The following is a 16,623-nucleotide window of genomic DNA, read 5'->3' as shown; positions in this document are numbered from 1 at the left end:
AGTATCATTCTCCTCCTGCCTCTCTCTCTTTCCTCAACCACTCTGCAGTATCATTCTCCTCCTGCCTCTCTCTTTCCTCAACCACTCTGCAGTATCATTCTCCTCCTGTCTCTCTCTCTTTCCTCAACCACTCTGCAGTATCATTCTCCTCCTGCCTCTCTCTCTTTCCTCAACCACTCTGCAGTATCATTCTCCTCCTGCCTCTCTCTCTTTCCTCAACCACTCTGCAGTATCATTCTCCTCCTGTCTCTCTCTCTTTCCTCCATCATTCTGTAGTGACTCTCACCGCTTCAACTAAACTCAATTTACACAAATGAATCATTATAAACACGTTAATAATAAAACATAATGATAACTATAATAATACACACATGAAACAACTTCCAAAGACCATTTCCACACTCAAAGCCGAACAATGTGTGAATGGTAGCTATTTATATGTTTATTATAGAGAAGGTTTCTAATCAAAACATCACTGTCCTCCTCTCTGAGTGAAGGTGTAGTAACAAATACAGACATAATGAATCCAAAATGTGTCTGTCTGTCAGTTACTCTGACGACGGCTACTTTTCATTCAAAACATCACTGTCCTCCTCTCTGAGTGAAGGTGTAGTAACAAATACAGACATAATGAATCCAAAATGTGTCTGTCTGTCAGTTACTCTGACGACGGCTACTTTTCATTCAAAACATCATTGTCCTCCTCTCTGAGTGAAGGTGTAGTAACAAATACAGACATAATGAATCCAAAATGTGTCTGTCTGTCAGTTACTCTGACGACGGCTACTTTTCATTCAAAACATCATTGTCCTCCTCTCTGAGTGAAGGTGTAGTAAAAAATACAGACATAATGAATCCAAAATGTGTCTGTCTGTCAGTTACTCTGACGACGGCTACTTTTCATTCAAAACATCATTGTCCTCCTCTCTGAGTGAAGGTGTAGTAACAAATACAGACATAATGAATCCAAAATGTGTCTGTCTGTCAGTTACTCTGACGACGGCTACTTTTCATTCAAAACATCATTGTCCTCCTCTCTGAGTGAAGGTGTAGTAACAAATACAGACATAATGAATCCAAAATGTGTCTGTCTGTCAGTTACTCTGACGACGGCTACTTTTCATTCAAAACATCATTGTCCTCCTCTCTGAGTGAAGGTGTAGTAACAAATACAGACATAATGAATCCAAAATGTGTCTGTCTGTCAGTTACTCTGACGACGGCTACTTTTCATTCAAAACATCATTGTCCTCCTCTCTGAGTGAAGGTGTAGTAAAAAATACAGACATAATGAATCCAAAATGTGTCTGTCTGTCAGTTACTCTGACGACGGCTACTTTTCATTCACAGAGTTTGGATTTGAACTGAGCCAAATATCTCCATCTCATCACACATGATTTTGAACTGAGGGTACAGGGGCTCAGTGAACGTGGTGTGGAATGTGTACAGGTGGGCCGGTGTACCAGAGGAGACGCTGTAAAAGGACAGAGTGCCGGCCGGAAAGTCAAGATACACTCCTATACACTTTGGGTCCGGTCTGGGTACTGATACAACTGAGAAACTGTTACTATGAATAAATGTGTACTGTTCATTGCAGCAGAAAAGCCCCCAAGACCTCTTCTTAATATCCCATCTGGGTGTATATGTCACCCCAATGTCAACCCAGCCAGTCCATTCAACCTGCCAGTAGAAACGACCATCAGACAGGGGCTCCCTGCAGCGTACTTTGGCCCACTTATCCGTCTTTTTGGGCCGAACTGAGTAATCGGAGTCATCTGAATCCGAGAAATCAAAATGAGGATATGTGTGAACCTGCGTTCTCCTCACCACCCTCGTGTTGTCCTCGGACAGAGTCAGGTCACCATCTGCTGACATACCGTCCAGCTGCAGCTGGCAGGCGTCTGTAGTAAGACAAAGCGGCAGAAACACGTTATGTTCTCTTCACAATTTGCTTAAAAAAAAGCTACCTTTAATTTTTCTAAATGTAGTTTGATGACTCACATTTCCTCAGGCCTGGTTTGATTCTGGACTCTCCACCATGGTCCACACTGTGGGACAGAAATAATAAAGTCATGTAGGACCTATTGAACCTGATTACAGTGGAGATTGCCTTGATGATTTCACTATAGAAATTAGGGTCTTGAAAGTCCATTGAGCAATGAGGTGTTAACAAATCAAATCACATTTTATTGGTCACATACACATGGTTAGTAGATGTTATTGGTCACATACACATGGTTAGTAGATGTTATTGCAAGTGTAGTGAAATTCTTGTACTTCTAGTTCCGACAGTGCAGAAATATCTAACAAGTAATCTAACAATTCCCCAACAACTATCTAATACACACAGATCTAAAGGGGTGAATGAGAATATGTACGTATAAGTGTATGGATGAGCGATGGCCGAGCGACATAGGCAAGGTGCAATAGATGGTATAACATTTCATAATGTAAGCATTATTCAAGTGGCATTATTTAAAGTGGCATTGTTTAAAGTGACTCGTGATCCATTTATTAAAGTGTCCAGTGATTGGGTCTCAATGTAGGCAGCAGCCTCTCTGAGTTAGTGATTGCTGTTGAGCAGTCTGATGGCCTTGAGATCGAAGCTGTTATTCAATCTCTCGGTCCCAGCTTTGATGCACCTGTACTGACCTCGCCTTCTGGATGATAGCGGGGTGAACAGGCAGTGGCTCGGGTGGTTGTCGTCCTTGATGATCTTTTTGGCTTCCTGTGACATCGGGTGGTGTAGGTGTCATGGAGGGCAGGTAGTTTGCCCCCGGTGATGCGTTGTGCAGACCGCACCACCCTCTGGAGAGCCTTGCGGTTGAGGGCGGTGCAGCTGCCGTACCAGGCTGTGATACAGACCGACAGGATGCTCTCGATTGTGCATCTGTAAAAGCTTGTCAGGGTTTTGGGTGACAAGCCAAATTTCGCTGTGGTGCCTTCTTCACGACACTGTCTGTGTGGGTAGACCATTTCAGTTTGTCTGTGATGTGTACGCCCAGGAACTTAAAAATGTCCACCTTCTCAACTGCTGTCCCTTCGATGTGGATGGGGGGGTGCTCCCTTTGCTGTTTCCTGAATTCCACGATCATCTCCTTTGTTTTGTTGACGTTGAGAGAGAGAGGTTGTTTTCCTGACACCACACTCAGAGTGCACTCACCTCCTCTCTGTAGGCTCTCTACTGTTGTGTCGCCTGCAAACTTGATGATTGATTTGGAGGCGTGCATGGCCACGCAGTCATGGATGAACAGGGAGTACAGAAGAGGGCTGATTACACATCTTTGAGGGGCCCCAGTGTTGAGGGTCAGCGAAGTGGAGATGTTGTTTTCTACCTTCACCACCTGGGGGTGGCCCGTCAGAAAGTCCAGGACCCAGTTGCACAGGGCGGGGTTCAGACCCAGGGCCTCCAGCTTGATGATGAGCTTGGAGGGTACTATGATATTGAATGCTGAGCTGTAGTCAATGAAGAGTATTCTTAAATAGGTTTTCTTTTTGTCCAGATGGGACAAATGTGATGTCGATTGCGTCATCTGTGGACCTGTTGGGGCGGTATGCAAACTGATGTGGGTCTAGGGTGGCCGGTAAGGTGGCGGTGATATGATCCTTGACGAGCCTCTCAAAGCACTTCATGATGGCAGAAGTAAGTGCTACGGGGCAGTAGTAATTTAGTTCAGTTATCTTTGCCTTCTTGGGTACAGGAACAATGGTAGCCATCTTGAAGCATGTGGGGACAACAGACTGGGATAGGGAGCGATTGAATATGTCCGTAAACACACCAGCCAGCTGGTCTGCGCATGCTCTGAGGGCGCGGCTGGGGATGCCGTCTGGGCCTGCAGCCTTGCGAGGGTTGACACGTTTAAATGTTTTCCCTCACGTCAGCCACGGAGAAGGAGAGGGGCTGGCGCAATCTCTGTTAGCGAGCCGTGATGGTGTCACTGTATTATCCTCAAAGTGGGCAAAGAAGGTGTTTAGTTTGTCTGGATGCGTGACTTTAGTGTACGTGTTTTTTGTATTTTGTGATTTCCTGTAGACCCTGCCACATACGCCTTGTGTCTGAGCCGTTGAATTGCGACTCCACCTTGTCCCTGTACCGGCATTCTCGCTTGTTAGATTGCCTTGCGTAGGGAATAACTACTCTGATTATATTCAGACCTCTTTCCATGGTTAAATGCGGATCGCACTTTCAGTTTTGCGCGACTGCCACCATCCATCCACGGTTTCTGGTTAGGGTAGTTTTTAAATATATATTTTTTTACCCACTTTTTCTCCCCAATGTGGTAGTATCCAATTATTAGTAGTTACTATCTTGTCTCATCGCTACAACTCCCGTACGGGCTCGGGAGAGACGAAGGTCTGAAACACAACCCAACCAAGCCACACTGCTTCTTAACACAGCGCGCATCCAACCCGGAAGCCAGCCGCACCAATGTGTCGGAGGAAACACCGTGCACCTGGCGACCTTGGTTAGCGTGCACTGCGCCCGGCCCGCCACAGGAATCACTGGTGCACGACGAGACAAGGATATCCCTACCGTCCTTCTTTATAAACACACTCACCGAGTCAGCAAATAGGTCCATGTTGTTCTCTGAGGCTGACTGGAACATATTCCAGCCTCTGTATTCAAAACAATCTTGAAGCGTGGCTTCCGATTGGTCAGACCAGCGTTGAATGTTTCGCGTCACTGGTACATCCTGTTTGAGATTCGTGATCGGATTTGCCGAAGGGAGGGCTTTGTATGCATCGCAGAAGTTAGAGTAGCAGTGGTTGAGATATTAGCACTGCGTGTTGTGCAATCAATATGCTGATAGAATTTAGGTAGACTTGTTCTCAAAATGTGCTTTGTTAAAATCCCCAGCTACAATAAATGCATCCTCCGGATATATAGTTTCCAGTTTACATAGAGTCCAGTGAAGCTGTTTGAGGGAGAACGTACATAGCTGTGACTATAACTGACGAGAATTCTCTTGGTAGGTAAAATGGCCGGCATTTGATTGTAAGGAATTCTAGGTCGGGGGAGCAAAAGGACTTGATGTTGTTATGATTACACCATGAGTCGTTAATAGTGAAGCATAAACCCCCACCCTTCTTCCCAGAGAGGTGTTTATCTCTGTCGGCACGATGCATGGAGAAGCCCAGTGCCTGAATCGATTCCAACAACATATCCCAAGAGAGCCATGTTTCCGTGAAACAGAGAATGCTACAATCTCTGATGTCTTTCTGGACGGCAACCCTTGCTCGAATTTTGTCTACCTTGTTGTCAAGAGACTCGACAGTGGCGAGTAGTATACTCGGGAGCGGTGAGCGATGTGCAGGTCTACGGAGCCTGACAGGAGGCCACTCTGTCTGCCTCTTCTACATCGCCGTTGTTTTGGGTCGGAATAGATCGATTGTCCTGGGTGGTGGTCCGGACAGAGGATCCGCTTCTGGAAAGTCATTCTGGTCGTAATGTTGGTAAGTTGACGTTGCTCTTATTTCCAATAGTTCTTCCCGGCTGTATGTAATAAGACTTAAGATTTCCTGGGGTCACAATGTAAGAAATAATAAAAACAATGAAAAATACTGCATAGTTTCCTAAGAACGTGAAGCGAGGTGACCATCTCTGTCGGCGCAATTTACAGAAGCAAAAGTCACATCAACTACATTTTCCATTTACCTGAGTTTCTCCAGGCTACAGTGTGGATTTTTCAGTCTATCAGAGAGCAGCTTTACTCCGGAGTCTCCTGGGTGATTGAAGCTCAGGTCCAGTTCTCTCAGGTTGGAGGGGTTTGACTCCAGAGCGGAGGCAAGAAACGTACAGCCTTTCTCTGTGACTAGACAACCAGAAAGCCTACAGAGAGAAGAGACAGCATAAAATAATGAACCACTGCTAGAGTATATATTTTTTAAAGTTTAAATTCCATTTATATGCGGTTCAATCATTCCTATTCTACTGTTTCTGAGTTCTGAAGTTTACACAATATCAAATATGTATCCTACCTAAGTTATAAGGTTTACAGTATTCTTTTTAAAATGGTATACTTAACCTTCATTTAACAAGGCATGTCAGTTAATTAAGAACAAATTCTTATTTACAATGATGGCCTACCTACAGGGTCAGCCATAGTAGTACGACGCCCCTGGAGCAAATGAAGGTTAAGTGTCTTGATCAAGGACACATCGAAAGGTTTTTCCCCTTGTCGGCTCAGGAATTAGGTTACTGGCCCAAAGCTCTAACCGCTAGGCTACCTGCCACTGTCACAATATCAAATGTGTAATCTACCTAAATTCTGAAGTTTACAGTATGTTTTCACAATATCAAATGTATAATCTACCTAAGAGTCTGTAAGGCACAGTTGGAGTTCCTCAGTCCAGCAGAGAGAATCCTCATTCCAGAGTACCACAGGTTGTTGTCTCTCAGGTCCAGCTCTCTCAGGACTGAGTATGACCACAGTACAGGAGCCAGAGAGACACAGGAAGGTCTGGAGAGATTACACTCCCTTAGCCTTGGGATGGAAAGGGAGAGAATTTAACACTACGTTGTCTTGGTGTTTCCATGGTTACGGTATAGTTTTAAAAATGCAGTAACAAAACGTTTATTCTACTATAACATACAGAAGATGAAACGTAACGGTTTATTTCTCACCCCAGAGTCTGTATCTGACAGTGTGGATCCATCAGTCCAGCAGACAGCAGCTTTACTCCAGAGTCTCCCAGTTTGTTGCAGCCCAGACGCAGCTCCTCGAGCTGAGAGACTGCTATAGCAGAGGACAAACTTCCACAGGACTCCTCCGTAATCTCACAACCAGTCAGTCTGTCCAACATTTAAAATAATGTATTAACAAAATGTAAAGGGGAGCTGTCTTTAATCCAGAATAAATGAACCTATCGGGCCGGTTTCCAGACACAGATGAAGCCAAATCCTGGACTAAGAAGGTAGCTAACAATCAATAGTAAGCGATAAGGGCAATGTTTTTACATAAATGAACAAATCACCAAATGTCAGACCATATATGGAGTTGATTTTTGAAAATGGTACGTATGTCCCAATCCCTTCTATTGATCCTGAACTTCCCCTTTAAACATTTTCATTACTCACCTCAGGATCTTCAGTTTACAGTGTGGACTCATAAGCCCAGTGGAGATCCTCTCCACCCCGGTGTCTGTCAGTTTGTTGTAGCTGAGGTCCAGCTCTGTCAGACATGAGCCAGCTGACTGGAGAGCTGAGGCGACGGTTTCACAAATGTCATCTTTGAGATCACACCCGGTGAGTCTATGTGAAACAACAACAAAAATAATTGAATTGGTCAAACTTGCCAACATGCACACCACCGTCATTTAAGTTGTTTATCATTATAGCTATTGCTTGGTTTCTTTGCAAGAGTAGATTTGAAGGTTACTAATTGTTCAAAACCCATCAGCACTCACCTCAACACAAGTAGCTGGTTGTGAGGTCCCATCAGCACTCACCTCAACACAAGTTGCTGGTTGTGAGCGCCCATCAGCACTCACCTCAACACAAGTAGCTGGTTGTGAGGTCCCATCAGCACTCACCTCAACACAAGTAGCTGGTTGTGAGGTCCCATCAGCACTCACCTCAACACAAGTAGATGGTTGTGAGGTCCCATCAGCACTCACCTCAACACAAGTAGCTGGTTGTGAGGCCCCATCAGCACTCACCTCAACACAAGTAGCTGGTTGTGAGCGCCCATCAGCACTCACCTCAACACAAGTAGCTGGTTGTGAGGTCCCATCAGCACTCACCTCAACACAAGTAGCTGGTTGTGAGGTCCCATCAGCACTCACCTCAACACAAGTAGATGGTTGTGAGGTCCCATCAGCACTCACCTCAACACAAGTAGCTGGTTGTGAGGCCCCATCAGCACTCACCTCAACACAAGTAGCTGGTTGTGAGGTCCCATCAGCACTCACCTCAACACAAGTAGCTGGTTGTGAGGCCCCATCAGCACTCACCTCAACACAAGTAGATGGTTGTGAGGTCCCATCAGCACTCACCTCAACACAAGTAGATCGTTGCGAGGTCCGATCAGCACAGCCTTTAGAAGTTCTGGTCCGGATCTTTCCAGGTTGATATGACTAAGGTTAAGTGACTCCAGTCGGCAGTTGGGACTCCTCAGTCCAACAGAAAGGGGTTTCAGGTCCAACAGGGCATTAACGCTGAGGTCCAGCTCTCTCAGGTGGGAGTCGGGCAGCTGTAGTGCAGATGCCACCGTTTCACAGCAACTCGTTGTAAGGCGGCAGCCTCCTAGCCTACAGAGGAGAGGCGTTTATTATGAGAGGTGTGGATGTAGTATAGTACTAATTAAATGGCTAGAAGACATATAGTGACATACTGTATGTACGCATCAACACTTCAACTCACATGGCCTTTCGGCAGCATCGAACAGCTGGGACCAGCCTCTTACGCCCCTCATCTGACGTGTTGTACACTTTCAGGTCCAGTTTGTCCAACACTTCCTCTGACATCAAGAGTACGTATGCCATCGCCGAGCACTGTGCAGGCGTCAGCTTCTTCTCAGGGTTTTGGGATGTCAAGAACCTTTGGATTTCACTCACGAATGAGGTATCGTTCAACTCATTCAAACAGTGGAAGAGATTGATGCACCTCTCTGGGGAGGGATATTGTCTTTGTTTTTCGTCTGAAAGCCTATCCTTGATGTACTGAATGGTCTTCTGGATGCTCTCTGTGTCTCCCTTTGTCTGGAGCTTTAGGCTTTTCAAGAGGATCTGATTGGACTCCAGTGAGATGCCCAGAAGGAAGCGGAGGAAGAGGTCTAGGTGACCGGTCTTGCTGCTCAACGCTTTATCCACAACACTCCTCTGCAAGTCATGCAATGTTTTCTGCTGCTGCTCAGAACCTCTGTGTTGTGGCCTGTAGTCTTCATCCTCGCTCCAGCTATCATTCCTGTAGCCATCATCCCTGTAGCCATCATCCCTGTCATTTGTTCTTGGTAACTCTTGGCAGTCTCTTAAACTCAATGGGTTGACATTTTCACTGGCATATGAGTAAGCAACATAGAGTGCTGCGAAGAACTCTTGAATGGTGAGATGCACAAAGCTGTACATCTTTGCTTGAAACATTGGATCCTCCTCTCTGAAGATCTCTGTGCACATCCCTGAGAGCAAGAAGGCTTCATTGGCATCAATGCCACACTCTCTCAAATGGTCTTCAGAAAACACCAAATTGCTCTTTGCCAGGTTTTGGAAGGCAAGCCTTCCAAGTTTCAGAATGATCTGTACGTCAGACTCTGACAGATTACGAGGATCTGGTTGGTTTTCCCCATGGTACTTCTTGTTCTTCATGTTTGTCAGGGTGAGTAGGAAGCGTATGTACATCTCAGTCAAAGTTTTAGGGGGTTTTCCATGGTCATTTTCACTCAACATTTTCCCAAGAACCATGGCAGTAATCCAACAGAAGACCGGTATGTGGCACATGATGTGGAGGCTTCTTGATGTCTTTATGTGGGAGATAATTTTGCTGGCCAGGTTCTCATCATCACTGAATCTCTTCTTGAAGTATTCTTCCTTCTGTGGGTCGTTGAATCCTCGAACTTCAGTGACACGGTCAAAACAGTCAGAGGGTATCTTATCAACTGCTGCTGGTCGGGAGGTTATCCAGAGGAGAGCTTCAGGAAGCATATTCCCCTTGATGAGGTTTGTCAGCAGCTTGTCCACTGATGTTTTCTCAGTTACATTAGACAACCTCTTGTTGTTATGGAAACACATTTGAAGTTGGCTTTCATCGAGGCCATCAAAGATGAATACAACTTTACCGTTGACCACCTTTTTTGCGTCCTGCATATCTGTTAGTTCAGGGTGGAAGTCACTCAGGAGTTTCAAGAGATTGCAGTCATCTTTGATCAAATTCAAGTCCCTAAATGGAAGTGTGAAGACAAAATCTACATCCTGATTGGCTATTCCTTCTGCCCAGTCAAGGATGAACTTCTGCACTGAGACAGTTTTTCCGATGCCAGCGATGCCCTTTGTCAGCACAGTTCTGATGGGTACCTCTTGTCTGGATTGGGATTTGTCATTATGTTCCTCTGTCTTAGGGTCTAAAGATCTAAAGATGTCATTGCAGTTGATTGCATCGTCTTGAAATGCTTTGGTCCGAGCCGTATCTTCAATCTGCCATACCTCATGCTCCTTATTAACCCCTTCACTCTCTCCAGCTGTGATGTAGAGCTCTGTGTAGATCTTGTCAAGCAATGTTGGGTTTCCCCGTTTTCCAAGCCCCTCAAAGATGCTCCCAAACTTCTTCTTCATGTTGGACTTGTGTTTGTCCTTGACTTTTGGCAGATCTTCATCTAATGAGGAAAGAAAATTGATAGTGTCGTTGGATGTATAAAGTATCTATCTTTTAATCTGCAGTATTCAGTAACATAACAACACAATACCTTCAGTTACTGGTTTCAAAGTCCAATTTCCTGCATGGGCGTACCTTATGAGTGTGTTTGTGTGTGTGTGTGTGTGTGTGTGTGTGTTAGTATGCAATTGGTACATCCATTTTTGGACTTTAAAACAAATTATATCCTGTATACCCATTGATTCTTGAAGAATACAACTTACAAATACCTCATGAGCTTAGTACAACTGTCGTACCCTTTCAGAACACAAAATATTAGCTTAATTGTATTGTATTACTTGACAGGGATACTGCATATTAACTAATCAACATTTCTGTAATAATTGGTCTTGTTTTTGTTGAGCTACAAAAATAACAATAAATAATTGTCTTACCAGCACCGTGCGAAGGTATAGTAACACTGATGTGTTGATAAACTGAACCTGCAACACTGCAGCCAACAAGTTGGGGTGCAGCGACAACAGAACCACCCTGAGCCATAATGGAGGACGGTGGATGAGCAGGTTGAGCCATGATGGAGGACGGTGTAGGGGCAGGTTGAGGAGTAATGGAGGACGAAGGACCAGAATGCTGGACTGGAGCGAGAGACTGAGGAGTCTGATCCATGATATCAGACAGTCAGTGTCCTCCCCCTGAGAGAGACAGAGAGACATAGAGAGACTGAGGAGTCTGATCCATGATATCAGACAGTCAGTGTCCTCGCCCTGAGAGAGACAGAGAGACAACATAAGGATTAAGTTTAACAACAAAAACAAAAACATTTGAGTATGCTAATAGGTTCTTAGCTTATTGGTTATGACAAGGTAAGATAATTGTAATTATTTATTTATGTCCTATATTCCATTCGTTGAAATGACTTAATCTTATAGACTGCTAGTGTCTTTATCATATCACACAGGAACCTGCAGTACAGACTAGTCTTTATCATATCACACAGGGACCTGCAGTACAGACTAGTCTTTATCATATCACACAGGGACCTGCAGTACAGACTAGTCTTTATCATATCACACAGGAACCTGCAGTACAGACTAGTCTTTATCATATCACACAGGGACCTGCAGTACAGACTAGTCTTTATCATATCACACAGGGACCTGCAGTACAGACTAGTCTTTATCATATCACACAGGGACCTGCAGTACAGACTAGTCTTTATCATATCACACAGGGACCTGCAGTACAGACTAGTCTTTATCATATCACACAGGGACCTGCAGTACAGACTAGTCTTTATCATATCACACAGGGACCTGCAGTACAGGCTAGTCTTTATCATAACACACAGGGACCTGCAGTACAGGCTAGTCTTTATCATAACACACAGGGACCTGTCTTGTCCCATCGCTGCAACTCCCATACAGACTCGGAGGAGGTGAAGGTGTGTCCTCCGAAACACAACCCCGCCAAGCTGCACCGCTTCTTGACACAATGCACGCTTAACCCGGATGCCAGATGCACCAATGTGTCGGAACAAGATCTGAGACCGGGATCTGTAGTAACGCAGACCGCTGCACCACTCAGGAGGCCCATAATTATAATTTTTAATAGCTTCCAATCCACATTATCAAAGTGTATTACTTTTTAGGGGCCTCCCAGGTGGCGCAGTGGTCTAGGGCACTGCATCGCAGTGCTAGCTGTGCCACCAGATTTAATAGGCTACCTCCGCCCCTACACTCTAACCACTAGGCTACCTGCCGCCCCTACACTCTAACCACTAAGCTACCTGCCACCCCTACACTCTAACCACTAGGCTACCTGCCACCCCTACACTCTAACCACTAGGTTACCTGCCGCCCCTACACTCTAACCACTAGGCTACTTGCCGCCCCTACACTCTAACCACTAGGCTACCTGCAGCCCCTACACTCTAACCACTAGGCTACCCTGCCGCCCCTACACTCTAACCACTAGGCTACCCTGCCGCCCCTACACTCTAACCACTAGGCTACCTGCCGCCCCTACACTCTAACCACTAGGCTACCTGCCGCACCTACACTCTAACCACTAGGCTACCTGCCGCCCCTACACTCTAACCACTAGGCTACCTGCCGCCCCTACACTCTAACCACTAGGCTACCTGCCGCCCCTACACTCTAACCACTAGGTTACCTGCCGCCCCTACACTCTAACCACTTGGTTAGCTGCCGCCCCTACACTCTAACCACTAGGCTATGCTGCTGTTCCAGTTTCAACTGACCTGAGCCCTAGGACCATGCCCCAGGACTACCTGACATGATGACTCCTTGCTGTCCCCAGTCCACCTGGCCATGCTGCTGCTCCAGTTTCAACTTCCACCTGACTGTGCTGCTGCTCCAGTTTCAACTGTTCTGCCTTATTATTATTCGACCATGCTGGTCATTTATGAACATTTGAACATCTTGGCCATGTTCTGTTATAATCTCCACCCGGCACAGCCAGAAGAGGACTGGCCACCCCACATAGCCTGGTTCCTCTCTAGGTTTCTTCCTAGGTATTGGCCTTTCTAGGGAGTTTTTCCTAGCCACCGTGCTTCTACACCTGCATTGCTTGCTGTTTGGGGTTTTAGGCTGGGTTTCTGTACAGCACTTTGAGATATCAGCTGATGTGCGAAGGGCTATATAAATAAATTTGATTTGATTTGATTTAGGCTACCTGCCGCCCCTACACTCTAACCACTAGGCTACCTGCCGCCCCTACACTCTAACCACTAGGTTACCTGCCGCCCCTACACTCTAACCACTAGGCTACCTGCTGCCCCTACACTCTAACCACTAGGCTACCTGCCGCCCCTACACTCTAACCACTAGGCTACCCTGCCGCCCCTACACTCTAACCACTAGTCTACCTGCCGCCCCTACACTCTAACCACTAGGTTACCTGTCGCCCCTACACTCTAACCACTAGGCTACCCTGCCGCCCCTACACTCTAACCAACTAGGCTACCCTGCCGCCCCTACACTCTAACCACTAGGCTACCTGCCGCCCCTACACTCTAACCACTAGGCTACCTGCCGCCCCTACACTCTAACCACTAGGCTACCCTGCCGCCCCTACACTCTAACCACTAGGCTACCTGCCGCCCCTACACTCTAACCACTAGGCTACCTGCCGCCCCTTCACTCTAACCACTAGGCTACCTGCCGCCCCTACACTCTAACCACTAGGCTACCCTGCCGCCCCTACACTCTAACCACTAGGCTACCTGCCGCCCCTACACTCTAACCACTAGGCTACCCTGACGCCCCTACACTCTAACCACTAGGCTACCCTGCCGCCCCTACACTCTAACCACTAGGCTACCTGCCGCCCCTACACTCTAACCACTAGGCTACCTGCCGCCCCTACACTCTAACCACTAGGCTACCTGCCGCCCCTACACTCTAACCACTAGGCTACCTGCCGCCCCTTCACTCTAACCACTAGGCTACTGCCGCCCCTCGCAATTGTAAATCCAGCCTCTTTCTCTTTCTTTGATGACAACATTTGTCCACAAAGGCCCGTCGTGCCACCATCTTGTTCAAGTGAGCACAACACAACAAGATGAGTCCAAAAATGTCTTATATGCTGCTGTATAAATGGTGTAATATGCCAGGGAGATATGTATACTGTAGCTAAGAAGGTAGTACTAAGTGTATGTTGTGTAGTAAGCTGTTAGTAGCCCATGTAACTCACCCTAATAATTTGGTCTATTTTCACCTCTTAATTTCACCAAACGTTACTGTTCTGACTTGGTGGTGCACATATAGCCTATAACCTGTTTTTGAGAAATGCAATCATCTAATATTGTAAGAGATTTCATTGTCTGCTTGTATGTCTCTTTATTTATCCTACGTCTGACTTGGTGTACAGGGAGAACACTGTAAGAACGGCCCATGTTCTGAATACTGTCGCTGTACATTTCCAAAGCGCTTAACAAATAGTTATATTGACTACGTCAGTCCTAGATTGCTCATTATTGTATTAATCGAAATTATGGATTGCCGCTTATCGTCCCCTGATGCCATAGTTTGTACATCTTAACTGTCAGTAGAAACCACATTTGTTTAAACAAGTCAGCCATATCAGTTATGTTTTTAAAAAAGGCAGTAAATGAGGCTGAATGTTTCGCTGCCACACAAGGCTCTGCTGATAGCCAGGTGTAGCAGTGGTAAGGTGTAGCTTTATGTAGGTCGTAACAGTTTGTGGGCACCGTTTGTCATCGTTATAGTGAAAAGAATGTATTGTTTACTGTTGTGTAGTGGCTTTGCTGACATGCACTCAAAATATTTAGTTTTTTTGCCCCACCAAAATGTACATGCTAAAATCGCCACTGTCCACAACAAGTCAATTTGATCAGGGGAAATGCGCACATTGTTTTTATGCAGATATTACAATATTCACATTCAAATCTGTCGCCAATTTGATGGAAACCTAGCTTATGTTTCTATTAACTTGTCCAGTGATTTTTGTTGTTGTCAACATTTAGAAAGTTTGCATAGAAAATTGATTCGACAATTGCCTGCTAGGGTGCGTTTCCAATTAACTATCTTGTCTCAAAAAAAATAGCTTTGCGTAATGACATCACACCTAAAATAAAATGCCCATTAATGAATGTCTGTCCTCCCACCTATCGGTTTCATGTCTCAGGTAGCCTGTCTGTCCTCCCACCTATCAGTTTCATGTCTCAGGTAGCCTGTCTGTCCTCCCACCTATCAGTTTCATGTCTCAGGTAGCCTGTCTGCCCTCCCACCTGTCGGTTTCATGTCTCAGGTAGCCTGTCTGTCCTCCCACCTATCGGTTTCATGTCTCAGGTAGCCTGTCTGCCCTCCCACCTGTCGGTTTCATGTCTCTGGTAGCCTGTCTGCCCTCCCACCTGTCGGTTTCATGTCTCAGGTAGCCTGTCTGCCCTCCCACCTGTCGGTTTCATGTCTCAGGTAGCCTATCTGCCCTCCCACCTATCGGTTTCATGTCTCAGGTAGCCTGTCTGTCCTCCCACATATCGGTTTCATGTCTCAGGTAGCCTGCGAAAGCCAGCATGGATAGAATGCAATAATTTACTAATATTTGCCATATTGTAATCATTCTCATGTGCCAACGTATCGCCACGGCCCGTGCCATGCTGAAACGTGCACTCTATTAGGTCTTGAAAAATGTAATGGTGTAACTTGCCAGCCAACCAGAAAAGCAAGGCGAAGTCAGAACAATCCTTGTCCTGTTAATAAATTATTTTTCATAGTTGGACGTGACGCTTAAAGTTACATGATGGCATCACGTGACCTCCGTACCTCCAAAAGTAGCCTATTCGGTAATGATCATTTATTCAAGAAACATCGTTTCCATCATACTTTGTCACAATAAAGAAAGTCCGACAAAAGAAAAATCAACACCTGTCGATCTTTTGAAAACGTCTCCTCTATATCTGCCGTTTCCATTACACATGACGCAATTATTATAGATTTTTTGTCCCGACATGGCTTTTGTCGATAGTCCATAGAAACCTGCCTAGAGAAGAGATACACTGTATACATCATGGCATAAGTAGACTAAGTCTGTTCTCCTACCTAAAGATGAAGAAAAAAAAGATGAACCTGATAATTGTTTCTTCGTCTGGCATTCTTTTGATGGCCTTTCGTTTTTACTTCCTTGTTGAGCGCTATTTGCGAATTTTGAAGTTAACGTCAAAGTTACTTACTCTTTTTGTGGGACATTAACCGATAATAGCCTCGTTCTCGTATTTGTCTATAGCCTATTTAAATAGGTCAACAATAGACCTATCCATGATGTTAATGAATATAATAGACCCTTGAAGCAGAATAATTGGAAACGGGCTATGCCTAGGCTGGGCTAGTCAGGAAATCATAAGAACCCGCCCCTTCTCTGTCTCTCGTTCTCATGTACGATTGTTCGCTGGACTATAGGGGGTTATTCATGCCAGAATTAAGCCTCGTGAAGTTACTGATGCCTCTCACCAAGCCACCTAAAGTCTTCCTAGCGCCATAAAATAATTCCATTAATTAATATGGACTGTCAATGGAGACAAGTTTGTTTCTAAGGCGTCAAACTGCCGACGCGTTCACGTCACATGACACGTACACATCATGTAGACGTAGTGTTCACGTCACGTGACACGTACACATCATGTAGACGTAGTGTTCATGACACGTACACATCATGTAGACGTAGTGTTCACATCATGTAGACGTAGTGTTCACGTCATGTAGACGTAGTGTACACATCATGTAGACGTAGTGTTCATGACACGTACACATCATGTAGACGTAGTGTTCACGTCATGT

General features: G+C 45.5%; 2 protein-coding genes across 2 annotated transcripts; both read right to left on the bottom strand.

The window, feature by feature from the left end:
• Positions 1-381: 381 nt before the first annotated feature.
• LOC116371764 (ribonuclease inhibitor-like) lies at positions 382-7,649 on the bottom strand. The gene is made up of 7 exons (XM_031820763.1): positions 7,618-7,649; positions 7,079-7,252; positions 6,626-6,793; positions 6,315-6,485; positions 5,657-5,830; positions 2,002-2,048; positions 382-1,901 (listed from the first exon to the last, which is right to left on the bottom strand). The coding sequence occupies exons 1-7, from the start codon at positions 7,647-7,649 to the stop codon at positions 1,345-1,347; spliced, it is 1,323 nt and encodes a 440-aa protein (XP_031676623.1). The 3' UTR covers positions 382-1,344.
• A 709-nt stretch (positions 7,650-8,358) lies between these two features.
• LOC109883846 (NLR family CARD domain-containing protein 3) lies at positions 8,359-16,181 on the bottom strand. Its single transcript, XM_031820778.1, has 3 exons — positions 15,916-16,181; positions 10,741-11,070; positions 8,359-10,307 (listed from the first exon to the last, which is right to left on the bottom strand). The coding sequence occupies exons 2-3, from the start codon at positions 10,970-10,972 to the stop codon at positions 8,359-8,361; spliced, it is 2,181 nt and encodes a 726-aa protein (XP_031676638.1). The 5' UTR covers positions 10,973-11,070; positions 15,916-16,181.
• Positions 16,182-16,623: the final 442 nt, after the last annotated feature.

The sequence above is a fragment of the Oncorhynchus kisutch genome, unplaced genomic scaffold, assembly GCF_002021735.2.
Source record: "Oncorhynchus kisutch isolate 150728-3 unplaced genomic scaffold, Okis_V2 scaffold3649, whole genome shotgun sequence".
Taxonomy (NCBI): Eukaryota; Metazoa; Chordata; class Actinopteri; order Salmoniformes; family Salmonidae; genus Oncorhynchus; species Oncorhynchus kisutch.
This window is presented reverse-complemented; position numbering and strand designations above follow the sequence as displayed.

Bases quoted from the DNA above. Each gene is read 5' to 3' on its own strand.
- LOC109883846 (XM_031820778.1), bottom strand. From the start codon at position 10,972: ATGGATCAGACTCCTCAGTCTCTCGCTCCAGTCCAGCATTCTGGTCCT. The intron at 10,308-10,740 runs GTAAGACAATTA...TTTCCTCATTAG, and splicing joins TATACCTTCGCACGGTGCTG to ATGAAGATCTGCCAAAAGTC.
- LOC116371764 (XM_031820763.1), bottom strand. From the start codon at position 7,649: ATGGGGCCTCACAACCAGCTACTTGTGTTGAG. The intron at 7,253-7,617 runs GTGAGTGCTGAT...TGTTTCACATAG, and splicing joins AACCAGCTACTTGTGTTGAG to ACTCACCGGGTGTGATCTCA. The intron at 6,794-7,078 runs GTGAGTAATGAA...AATGTTGGACAG, and splicing joins TGTAAACTGAAGATCCTGAG to ACTGACTGGTTGTGAGATTA.